This window comes from Sphaeramia orbicularis, chromosome 12, assembly GCF_902148855.1.
Source record: "Sphaeramia orbicularis chromosome 12, fSphaOr1.1, whole genome shotgun sequence".
In the NCBI taxonomy this organism is placed as follows: Eukaryota; Metazoa; Chordata; class Actinopteri; order Kurtiformes; family Apogonidae; genus Sphaeramia; species Sphaeramia orbicularis.
The window spans coordinates 40,954,651-40,967,406 of NC_043968.1; the positions used below are offsets into that span (position 1 = coordinate 40,954,651).

The 12,756-nt window shown below is 41.0% G+C and overlaps 2 protein-coding genes across 4 annotated transcripts in view; one reads left to right on the forward strand and one right to left on the reverse strand.

Moving 5' to 3' along the window:
* Positions 1 to 145: 145 nt before the first annotated feature.
* ckap4 (cytoskeleton associated protein 4) lies at positions 146 to 3,228 on the reverse strand. The gene is made up of 2 exons (XM_030148781.1): positions 2,795 to 3,228; positions 146 to 1,713 (listed from the first exon to the last, which is right to left on the reverse strand). Exons 1-2 carry the CDS (start codon positions 3,110 to 3,112, stop codon positions 502 to 504), a joined length of 1,530 nt encoding a protein of 509 aa, XP_030004641.1. The 5' UTR covers positions 3,113 to 3,228; the 3' UTR covers positions 146 to 501.
* Positions 3,229 to 5,407: 2,179 nt separating this feature from the next.
* Positions 5,408 to 12,756, forward strand: part of bltp3b (bridge-like lipid transfer protein family member 3B) — a 29,542-nt gene continuing 22,193 nt past the window's right edge. For all 3 annotated transcript variants that reach the window (XM_030148887.1, XM_030148888.1, XM_030148889.1), the window contains exon 1: positions 5,408 to 5,803. In XM_030148887.1, coding sequence (XP_030004747.1) covers positions 5,760 to 5,803 — 44 coding nt within the window. In that variant the 5' untranslated portion in view covers positions 5,408 to 5,759. The remainder of the gene's footprint in view (positions 5,804 to 12,756) is intronic.

Below are 12,756 nucleotides of genomic sequence, written 5' to 3' on the forward strand. Positions count from 1 at the left end.
ACCATTATGTGTAACATGTCTAGTTAGTAACTGCAAAAGGTGTTAAAAAAAAGAGCAATGAATCATATATTTATCAATACTGTAAGTTTCATACACTTTTCAGCTATGTATGTGCATTGGGAAATAAGTTCACAACTTTGGGTCGACAGAGTTTTTATTGTTAAAAAAAAAGGCAAAAGAGTAAACAATGGAGTGCTCAAAAGGAGCTTACTGCATCAAAAGACAGTCATGACACAGAAGAGTAAAAAAAAAAGTGGAATAAAACTACAGTGCAGAATGAGTGTGGATTTGAATTCACAGATCAGCAGTCCAGCTCTGCCCCCCTCTCTTAGGACCCAACCCTCACAATCGCTCCTTATCTACTTGAAATGGGGCAACATCCTGGCATTAACCATGAAGTACTGAGAAACGCCTCAAGTAGGTCCTAGTTACCCATTTGGACTCATTACTGTCCATGTTGGATGTTTTGGTGGTGTCATATTAGACTGTTTGCTACTTTCCCTACTTCTTTGGGGCTCTAGATAAGCCTTCTAGTGTCTGTGTTGTCTTCTCCACGGCTTTCTGAAGTGCAGAAATGGCTTGTTCGTGGCCTTCTAGCTTAGCTGCTTTGTTTTCCAAGCCAGCTACCATGCTTTGTAAGCTCTTCAGCTGCTCTGACTTCACGCTGCTTGTGCTGCTGTCCTCCAGAGAGGTCAGCCTTTTCACCAAGTCCTCCACCTGATGGCCCAGGCTGGAGTCCTTTGCAACCAGTTTAGCTTGGGCATTGGTAAGAGCAGCCAGGTTGGTCTGGAGCTCCTCCAGGTTGCTTTTAAATGCCTCCATCCCCTGCTCTATGCCATTTTTGGTTTTATCTGCAATTTGTCCTTGTGCAGAAAGAATACTTTCATGGGTGTCATACTTGGCCAGCAGTGATTCTATTTTAGCAGTGATGTCTGTGAGTGATGTGGACAGTGAATCCCCACTCTCCTCTGATGCTCTAACTCTGGCTTCCAGGTCTTCTGACCTTTTCTGGGCTTGAGTGGTTGCTTCATCTAGCTGTTGCTCCACATTATGAACAGAGTCAGTAGCCTGTGCCATGCTGCCCTCCAGTGTTGCAGTTTTATCCTTTAAAGTCAGGATATCAGACTCTGCTGCAGAGACAGACTGCTTCAGGTTCCCAATATTCTGTTGCACCACTGTCCTGACTGACTCAACTTCTTGTGACAGTGAGACCACTTCCTGGTTGCGGGTCTGGAGCTCTTCTCTCACTGCACCTATCTGGTCCCTGAGTGAATCAACTGAAGCATCAGCTGCCTGCTTAGCTGTTCTGATTTCAGCTACAGTGTCAACAATGGCAGCGATTTCCTGTTTGATCAGTGTGGGGTCTTCCAGGTCTCCTAGACGGGCTTTGAGTTCTGCCAGCTGACTCTGCGCCTCTCCCTGAGCTTCGGTGAACTCGGTGACGCTGGCTGTGATGGACTGACTCACCTCAGCCAAGCGCTCCTCCACAGTCTTCTCTAAGGAGGAGAAGTCCTTCTCACGAGCCTCCTTCACCTCAGTAATGCCCTGAGAGAGGTCCCTGAGTAGATCATTCTGGAGCTTGTGAAGGGCCTCCTCAACCTTCCTGGTCTCCACCTCTCCCTTCTTCATCCGGCTGATGGCCCCCTCCATCTCCACCCGTGTGATGCCCAGCGACGACTCCAGTCCATCCACAACACTCCTCAGAGACTCCACCTGTACAACAAGACAGCAAAAGTGGGGTCCTTCAAACCTTTTCTCTCAGTTTGACATCACAGCCATTATTGTAAATCATCTTTAGGTTTAACACATGAACATGATACTGCTGTCAAATTCAATAACTATAAGGACCCGCTTTTTGAGAATATAATGTAAACATCTGCTGACATACTTGCTACCCACATTTTATGAATGAGCCTCAGGTGACATGAAAATGGCTCTGTTACCTGAGATAAACTGGTTTGTTGTTCAAATGCATTAGTGTCTCAAAGCTACAGAGTACAGCTTGTAAAAACTGGAAACGTTTTCACTATGCCTGAGGTCAACAATGAACCTCAATGCTTATGCATGCAGTTTGCACACTCACTCATACAGCAAAAGGCATGACTAAATATATATTGTACAGTATGTTTACATTGTAATATTTCCTTTGCAAACAATATTAGTGAATACTTATAGAAGGATAGATGTAGAATGAGGTTCCACCCAAAGCATTTACTGTCACCACTAAAACGTCACCTGAAGAAGCTGTTGGGATATGACCATGAGAAGAGTTGACTCATCACATTAATGCCATTAGGGGTTCATATATGAAGCATTACACACTACTTATCATTTAGATTCCCTCCCTTCTTTAGTAAACATATTCCCTTTATCAAACAAGTGGAGGAAGTTTCCTTTTCTGGTTATATTGTTAGGTCATGTTATCTCTCCAGTTCTTCAACAACAAGCAACAGCTCATATTATAGAGTTTGTATGAGTTTCAGTAGAAGTCTCAACAAAAAGATAAAACATTTTTTGCATTTGGCTGTAAGTGAGGTGAAAGGACACACTAATGTTAATTGACTTTATTTCTGAGTGAAACATAAGTATCCTACATGCACCCAACCCCCCACAGTACACAAAGTACAAAAACTATATATGGACACTTATGTAACCACACAAAAGTCACTTTGAAATATCACACCCTACACATCTATGCGTTTAATTTAAGAATTCTGCAAATGTGTCTGATTGCTTTAGTTATTCAGTGTGTATTTGGTACTTCTTCTCCTCCCTGATGCACAGCCTTGCCTACCTGTTGGACGACGCTCTCCAGTTTAACAATAACTTCTGCGCTTTGCCGTGCGCTCTCTTCATTTTTTGCGCTGGTCTGGCGGATTTCCTCCATCATCTGCTGTAGGTGAAAAGCAGCAAAACCCGCAGCCCCTATTAAAGTAATATAAAACACAGCGGATACAAAGAGCCCCAGACAGCTCCCTGACTTTGGCCCCTGGGCTGCGGAGCCACTGAGCCCGTTACTGGTGCTCTTTGGGCTCTTCTTGGAAGCATCATCTTGGCTGGATGTTTGGCTTTTGTCGCTGGAGCTGCTCTTATGTCTGTTTTTCGCAGTCATGGTTGGAGGGAGCTCGGTTGGATGTGAGTGAGTGTGTGTCGGTGCAGCCGCTGGTTTTGCAGTCGTGGATGCAGAGCCGTTTCCAGTCCAGGCCCACTGGACCAGCAGCGTATCAGTGAGCGCGTCGTGTCTTTCTCCAGGCTTTTTTGCGCTGAGGTATGCGGATGGGGGCAGTCCCACGATCACACCAAACTCATGAAACCACAGAGAAACAATGAATGACTTCTACTCCATCTTGCACCAGGGAGAGTACCTATGTTTTCCTATAAGTGTATTTTACATAAGATCAGCCATCATCATATACTTTGTACATGTCAGATTAATCATTTGTTGTTAGAGCCAATTTAAGAAAAGTTTCATCCTATTGTATGTAATCTAAAATCATAGAGAACTGTTTTGACTTTTTAATAATCCTTTTCACATATGCTGTTAAAACACTCCCTGTTAGCTGATGTAAACCTTCTACAAATGCTTCCTGGTGACACATAATGTAGGGAGGGTCTGTTTTTCTCCAATGCCATGGTTTGCTCCTCCTTTCATACGTGGCAGTTGGAGTCTTTTCACTCCTTACATTTTAGGATCACAGTCTCTCTGCTGAAGACACATCAGAAGAAGAGACAGTGTTTATGTCCAAAGGAAAAGAACTTTGTGCAAAGACAAAAACTCCAGTCAAAGCGTTTTTATCTGCATTTCTTCCAAGTGTAAATACATATTTGCCTTCCAACGTTTAGATATCCCAGCCAATATAAAGTCCTACAATTTCAGATAATCATAGTGTGGTGTGTTACGCATTGCATTCACATTATATTATTGTTTTATATATTAACAAGCCAATCTTATATCAATTACAAGATATTGACTCTTTCTATATTTGCCATAATTGTTCCTTAGTTTGTTGTGCAGTCTGACATAACATATTAAGTGGTGCAAACAAGTCAGGCAGTTTGTTCAAGAACTATGGAATTAAAGTTAATTATACTTTAAACACTAGATGGCGCTTTATGCTGGCAGTTAGTTACAGGAATAACCACCACCAACACACACAATGAATTACTGATAAATCATAAAATATTATTCCATAACCTACATTTGTTTAGAAAAGGACATGTTTTTGAAACAATAGCACACTCTTTAATTTTGTACACACGACTTTATTTGTGCAAAATGTAGGCTACAAACCAAATAATAAACCTCTTGAAAATAGATGAGGAATAAAGTAATTAAATAAATGTGTTTCTGTAGATGTATATAAGATTACACTGGTCTATAATTTTTTAAAGAAATTATTTGCCTCAGAGATTAAATGTGCTAAATCTTACATACTTTAACAAGATGAATTGGAAAACAAATGACAAAAGCACTGGTTTGCTAGTGTTTTCATCCTTTATAATAAACTGTTATTATACCCTAAATAGGTTTATGTACATTTATACAATAGATTTATAAATCTTCAGTTAGAAAGAACCGGAAAGTGAATGTAGTGTAATGTGCAGACAGTGTTTTGAAGTAGATGTGGTTGCTCTGAGACAAACATACCTTTTGAGTAAAACCTATTATGTCATTAATTCTCAATTTCTGTATCTTGGAAACTACAACCCACCAGTATTTTAGACTTAATTTTTCTCTCACAACTTTTCTTCTGGAGGCATTTTACTTGGAAACTAATGTTAAAGGCTCAAAATAGATGGATTAGTTTCGAATATTAATGAAAAAGACAATAAATAAATAAATAAATAAATAAATAAACGTCGCAACATTTTAAATACAAAAGATAAGAAGGTTCAAGGTTACTTTATTTGTAGCCGTGGGTAGATTTGTTTTGCAGTCGAGGTGATTGCTTTGGCATTACAGCAGGACATACAAGACATACATTGAACATGTTAGGCAGGTTCTTGATCGAGCTTACAGACAGGACAAAAAGTGTTCAGTGTTCCATCTTTCATCAGTATAGCAGCATGGATAAGTAAAAGAATAAAATAAATAAATAAGATCAAATAAATAAAAACAAGATGCAATAAAACACAACAAAAACCCAGAGAAGATAAAAATAGTCTGGGATAAAAACCAGGATAAGAACAAAAAGTTTAAAAATTTAAAAATTTGGAGTCACAATAATAATAAATCGAGCAAAGAAAAAGAATAAATAACTAAAATAAGTTAATAAAGTGCAATGTCGAGAATCGAACGGTGAATTCTCTGGGGTTTACTTGCGGGATACTTTAATCTTCTTTACAGTTTGGTTTATTTCTCAGCGGCCCTGAACGCATCATGTGTCCCCGCCCAGACGCCGTGACAACAGACGCTCTTCCTCCGACGCGGTGTCCAGGTGTTCGGTCGGTGTATGATATTGCAGAGATCTGGACCGTTTTGGAGCTTTATTAGTGTATCTGCATGAAGTGGCCTAACGGGATACGCTTTGTCTCCGAGCCCGGCTGTCTCTGGGACGTCTTGAAATGCCGTCTTTCCCCCTCGCTGCCTCATCTCCCGCATAGTGAAGCGGGAACACTGTTAAAATGAAGACTGACACAGGGATGAGAATTTGAACTGTGTTTATACCTCGACTGGTAATAGCTAGCGGTAAAGGCTAGTCCGTTAGCCTGACAGCTCAGTCACCCGGCGGCAGCTCGGATATCGAAACAGCGGGGCCATGGCTGGGCTCATCAAGAAGCAGATCCTGAAGCATCTGTCCAGGTCAGTCTGGAGCCGCACTTGGTGAACGTTAGTCGGCGGAGAGAGGACAGAAAGAGACGGAGACACTCAGCTGTCAAACACACCTTAGCTAGCCATCACTGAAATACACTTACATTTGAGGGATATTCTGGGAAGAACCGTGTCTGGGTGTCTACAGAAATGTTTGTTTTTGTGCTTTAGTTGGTGAACCTAGACCCATAGTGTCTGTCAGACAGCCAGGTTTCAGCAGAGATGGACCCCACTGACCTGACGTGGCTGCTCGGCTAACCCGTTAGCATCGTGTTAGCCGCTGAAGGGCTTAACCCTCCTTCCTCCACTCCAGCTACGGCAGGTTGAACCAATTCAGTGGTTGAATCACACTGTCTAAAACAACAATCTCAGCCTTTGTATGAAACCAAAATTATTTCAGACATCATAGCTACCGTTGGCTAATAGACAGCCAGACTGCTATATAGTTATTATTGATGACAACGTTAATAACAGGGTAATAAAGTGCAGGGTTGCGCAACGGCAATTCAGCTTGGCTTGTTTACTTAAACCCAGGTCAGGTCTTATTAATGTTAAATTGATATTATCCATGTGAACCCTGAACACCCACAGTAAAAACGCAAAATTATTCTGTGATGTGCTGTGACCTCAATCAGACACATAGTAGCTGTAAACTCCCCCTCAGCTCATTTGTACCTTGGTAGAGCTCCATTTCTGATCTGTTTATGGCACTTGCTGTGCTGCCTCGTCCATTTTTTAATGTCTATTATAGGCAGCGGGCAGCTCTACCCGCTTTATATGCATTATTTATCGTTTTCCACTGTCCCCCGTGGGACTTTCAATGGACTACTTCCTTGGTTTGTTCCAGGGGGAGGACATCAAACATGTAGCAACTTTTTCATTCCCATGTATTAAACCTCTGTTGACCTTTAAGTGAACACATTTGGACCTTAAACTGTTTATTCAGTCTATTACTGTCCTCAGAGCAAAAATGGAGCTGAGGCAGTGAATTAATGTAAAAGGGGACGAAAAGGACGTATGGTATTAAAAATAACAGCTGTCACCTTTACAGAAAAGGTTGCAAATGATTAAGTGTGAGTACAGTTCATCAGTATGCAGATCAACCTGTTCCTGAAAAGCATGTTCATGCACAAGGTGAATGTGCCTAGTCAGAATTCCTCTATGATGACAGGTCTTGAATGGGAGTTGGTTACTAGCGTAATGGGGCTTGGGATTGCTTTGTCCTTCATACCTCTACACAATGCCACTACCAAGATTTGCGTAGTCTGCAGCACACTGCCTATGAGTGACATGTCCTTCATTGTACTCTGAGTTGTGTATTTGTGTGTTTGTGTGTGAAAAAATGTTAGTGTTTCTGTACATGATTGTGCATGCCCTTAGCAGCATTAGGATCAGCCCAGACAGGAAATGACTGGAAGACTAGTGATGTCATCTGTCTATGGGCTCGTCATCTGATCTTCTTTGTCCTGCCTCGATTGGTCCTGAGTGGAAGCTGACCCATCTGAATGGTGGCCAATCCTGCCGCGCAAAGACTTGTGACGTAGCTGTAAAATTGCTGATGTCAGAATGCCAAAGAAGCTTCACTGTATACAGTGCACTTAACTGTATGAGCACACATACACTACAGTATTCTCCAGTGTGAGGACAGAGAAGACAGTGATTATGCATGCTCGGTTTGCTCAGTTGCAGCCTTGTACTACTTGATCAGCATCAACCAGGAATAGCTCGATTATTCATACAGGCTGAAGATGTGCTTACAGCTACAGGTTGTATTGTGGGTGTCAACATTACAGCTCAGCCTCTTAGAAACATTGTTGCCGAGGATAAACGTCTGTCCAGCCAGTTCAGAGAGATACTGCGTGGTGCATTTTTACACTTAACTGACTCACAAATCTTCAGTTACTGTTCCTCCTCTAGTCGTGACAAGTGCATCGAGGCATACATGACATATTACAATAGTTGAAAAGGCGTTTTTGAAGAATGGAATTTTTTTGATGAAACCCTCTTTTCTCTTAAGATATTTGTCAAAAGTGAACATGCAGATTTGGAGCCACATGGCTGAGCCACTGGTGTGTACGCGTTCTGTGTTTGTTACAAAAGAGCATATCAATAAAGTCTTTTACAGACCACACACTCAGGTAGTCCCAAGGGTGAGTTTATGTCGAAGTGTGTTTGTGTACATAACATACAGGTTTAGATATCGACAGGACCCCCCTGGACTGGAGCCAGAAAGATCATGTTACACTTGCAACACAAATGTAGGACTGAGATAAATACAGTCAGACACAATCAGTCACATACTCTCAGATGATGACGAGAGTTCTAGCTTTTGTGAATGGCTGGTGTAGTGACAGAATCGACGCATCACCAGATGGACTTAGACTTTGTAGACTTGATATGTTATGTCCCTCTTCCTCCTACCTTGCAGTCCTCATTCTTACTTCTTTCCTTCCTGAAAGAGGAAACCTTAAATAGCATCCTCCCATCTATGCTTCCCTCTTGGAAGAAGTATGATACCCACTTTATCTTTACTTTATCGTATCTTGACACCAAATAATTGCTTTGCAAAACCTATTTCAGAGTCTCTGTTTGCATCACTGTGGGCTTCATGGAAAACGATTGTGTTTTTCATACATACATACTAAATGTCCTATGCAGAAATTGTGTGTTGAGTAGAACTATCGATAGACTAACTTGCACATGGATGGGCCTCTAAGTATGAAAAGATTATCACTACTTCTAATGCGGTGGGTTCATGGCCTTGGGGATTAGGTTTATAGCCAGACTGGTATGTGAGGTTGATTTTGGCCTCCAGTCAGGAGGGTACTGAAGAATTAAACCCTATGTTGGCATTTATACATTGTTCCTTTGAGCCTAAGGGCTTGTAACTCAGTCTTATGAATGTGCTATCTATCCAGCGTACATCGATACTTTTCCTTCAGTTGCAGTTCAGTGTAAAGGATGAGTCCGTTTGTGTTGTTATGTTTGGCACTATGAACCAGACCCTTTCCATCACGCAGTGGTTGCTGCTGCTGATGCACCTTGGTGATGAACTCCACAGTTTCCAACGATATCGCTCAGTGCTGGTGGGAAGGCTATTACAGCATGAGTCATGACTGAGTGCTTACTGTGGGTGTCTCATTGCTGTGCAGCTGTGAGGTATGTGTATGAACCGAATGGCTTGTGTGTGTGTGTTTGTTTTGTTTTTTGTTTTTTGTTTTTTTTGGGGGGGGGGTTGTTGTTTTTTTTCATATGCGCGGGAAAGAGTGACATTTGGCATCCTCTGTTGTGTAACTGGGGTCTGGCTTTGTTTTCTCCTTCACACCAACCTTCTCATCTCACTGTGTTATGAATATTCCACTACTCTGGGGCCGCCACTGCCAAGATAAACTAACTTAAACATTGACAGATTTTCTTCATGTTGTAGGATTGTTGAGATGCTTGGAGGTGTTCTGTTCTGCTGGAATGTGTGTATTTGTTTTGTCGTGCATGTGTTCATCTTTGCACTTGTGCTGCTGGATGTCTTCCGGAAAGTAATTCATGTTTTCCCTGCTGTAATCACTAAGATGTTACAGTTTTTGATAATGGCTTTTCTTGTAGGACTGCATAATGTATTTTACTACCCCTCTGTGGGCTCAAGTCTGCTGCTTTGTCTCTTTGCAAAGGAAAAGCACTTCTTCATCCACCTACCAATATTATATTATAATTGCAGATATTTCTTTGCATAATGTCCTGGCACCATTGGCACTATAGTATTATTTTCCCCATATAAATATCTCACACTTTACTGGTCCTGTAACCCTTTAAACCGATGAGTATTTTATTTTTTAGTTAAATTGCTGAATGGCATGTTGTGTCTCACATTTTCTAGAACCTTCAATTGATCTCAGTTGAAAGACGGTTTGGGTTATGATTACAGCTGAATTAATCAGTCCCCAATAATTTCATAATTCGTTGCTCAAATATTTTTTTGAGCAAATATAGATGTCATTGTAAACACATCTCTAGCTGCATGTCTTTGATTGCCATGTGTTGTGTCCATGTATCCATTTCTGTCAAGTTTGGTTTCAGATCAGAGCCATAGCAGAAGTGAGATTCCACAAGATAGATGCTATTTAACAAAAAAACCCCAAAAAACTGTAGAATTTACACACCACCACAAGAAAACATTAGACATGCAGGTGCCTGCTGAATCTAGATATGGTTCATTTATAGTTTTTGTTTGTTTCACCAACACACCCACACTGCAGGCAGTTCTTCTCAGAACACTGTAGGGCTGTTGTCTTCTAACACGAGTGCCATAAAATAATACACTCCAGGACAGGAGATTCTACAGTGAATGAAATTAGATTCCACTTGAGGTCTTAAAATGTAGTCATTTAATTTGGATCATGTTAAACACATCAGTGGACATTCAGTGTTTCTGGGTATCTGGTTTGGGCACAGACCTGTAGGCATCTTGCACATTATAGTGACTGTTTGTGGTTTTAATTTCCAAACAGATGACTAATTAGATGAAATTCTGTTGTATGTTTTTGGTGTACCTGGCTTTGCCGAAAAGATTTGTCTTGTTCTTTGTACATAAGACTCATTACACTATCCTTTTTACCCTGAATGGCCAAGTGAAGAATTGAGAAACCTACTTTAGTGTTTTGCCATTGAGCCAAGCTGTTGCTTGGTCAAATGAGCACTGTCAGGAAGGAATGTGGTGAGATCTCAGAAATCTTTTTTTCCCTCTGGAAAACCACATTCCTAAACCCTAGAAGATTTCCCCGAGGATACCTCCTCTCTTTTTTTGGTTTTCCTCCTCTCATATCACTCTATTTGTTCATTTTTGAACACAGTGTGAGTCACTCTGTCCATCTTTTTCCTTCAGTCTCTGTTTTTTTTTTAGTGCTGATGTCATCAAGCTGCGCCACAAACACACCATCAGAGAGTAGGAACAAGCTGGGAGTCTCCCTGTTTCCATTCACAGGATACACATCCATCAGCATAATGGGTTGCGGACCAAAGTCTGCTCTCATTGTGTTGCGGTTGTAGGTTCATCCAACTGCTGTGCTTATTTTTCAGTTAATTTGACCAAAAACTAAAACAGAAAATGCTACATGATCATCTGCTTTAAGAGATAGGTCAAAACTGTCTTTTACAAGAGGAGTTCTGGCAGGAATTCTACTGTTGAGCAGTTAATTTTCTGTCTGATGGGTGTACAGGCTCCTCTTTCTCTTTATGGGATAGGATTTGGTCCAGTGAGCTGTGCTTCGCTGACTGGAATAATGGTTGAAATGAAAGACGAAAGTTGACGGCGCGTTTACTTAATACTGTCTGCCTCTTGCTTGCCTTGTCAGAAGTGGTAATAACTAGAAAATACATGTGGAGTTTCAATCTGTTTGTTGTTAGAAACTTTGACATTAGATCATCAGCATAATATTTGAGTAGAAGTCTGATTTATTGATGAAGAGGGAGAGGAAGCAAGACGTGGCCCAGGGGAGACCAAGACGCCAGATAAGAGGGGGGAGAGCGCAGGTGAAGCTGCCCGGCTGATACTTGATCAGCAGCATGAATGAATATTTCACTGGTCACATGGCTGAGACACTGCAGCAGCCACATCAGTCTGTGTTTGTTTTTAGAAAAGGACTGACTGTGTTTCTGTCTCTGACTATGCCCATGCAGATGCACATGCATAGTCCCAGTCTGGGATAAATAAAGTACATCTATCTGTCTATCCATCTACAACATCTTTTGTGACTTGTTTGTAAGTGTATTTAATGTCATTGTGTTGTTTTTTGATGAGTGTCTAGTTGTATTGAACACTACTGCTAAATAATTTACACATGTTGAATGCGAGAAAACTCCAAGGTGTTGAGTAGAAAGATCCAGAAATTGGACTGAGTGAGTCATTTTGAGGCACAGAGCTGAATCACAAAGCTTTGCTCATTTCGCTCACACTGCAGATACAGACCCAGTGAGCACCTTGCTGGTCCTCCTTATTGCATTCAGATGATCAGAACAAAAGCCTCAGTGTCCCTGGGACTATCCAGTTACTCTCTAATCATACATCACGGCTTTTTGATGGCTGACAAGGCACACCGTGTTCTTGGTGCACCTGTGACACTGTATTAATGCCTTCCTTCATTATATCCTTAAGCCTTTAAGTAGTCTGCTCAGAAATCATTTTGGATAGTTTCACTGTGTCAGCTCTTTCATCATGGGTTTTAGCTGTATCACATTTTGAATTTAGTCATGTTTTCTAGAACTGAACATCAGTGATATTTTCCTGTGTAGCTAGGTATCAAACCAGCACATTTCTGCACACTAACCTGTCCACTAAAATGTGTGGAGGTACATAAAGTTGATTGGTTTTTGGTCACGTACTTTCTGTTTCAAATGATGAGTTTGCATTTTCTTACCTGGCTGCTCATGGATATATCTGAGAAATTTGGTTTGTTAAATAAATGTTAAAAGTATATTTTTGTCACTGTTTGTTTTACAGGAAATTACAAGTTAGGAAAATTACAAGTTAAATGAAATTTGGTTAACCCCCCCCACCTCCAATTTATACATACACAATCACAAATATCAGTATTGCTATCAGTCTAGAAAATCCAGATTAGGTATCAGTGTGAACAGTAATACACAACTTTATTGTTCTCTCATAGGCACAGTTCCATGCATTTTGCAGTTTCCGTCTGTGACACCATGATAATCAGGTCAGCCTATCAGCAACCTGTGCTGCTTGTAAACTCTGAGCTTTGATCTGGCCTGTTGACACACAAACATACTGTAGGAGTGGAAGAGATCAGTTAAGTAACAAGATTGAGCCTTACTGTATGTGTGTTTTACACTGCTGATGGTTTCAATGAGTAACTCAAAGTCTTATGTCTTGTCTGTTGACAGTAAGAGGATGTAAAATTAGTGTTACTCATGTTTGGGGAGATTGCCTTTGA

Coding starts and splice junctions, on each gene's coding strand:
- ckap4 (XM_030148781.1), bottom strand. CDS start 3,112: ATGACTGCGAAAAACAGACATAAGAGCAGCTCCAGCGACAAAAGCCAA. Junction 1,714..2,794: donor TGGAGAGCGTCGTCCAACAG/GTAGGCAAGGCT, acceptor CTTGTTGTACAG/GTGGAGTCTCTGAGGAGTGT.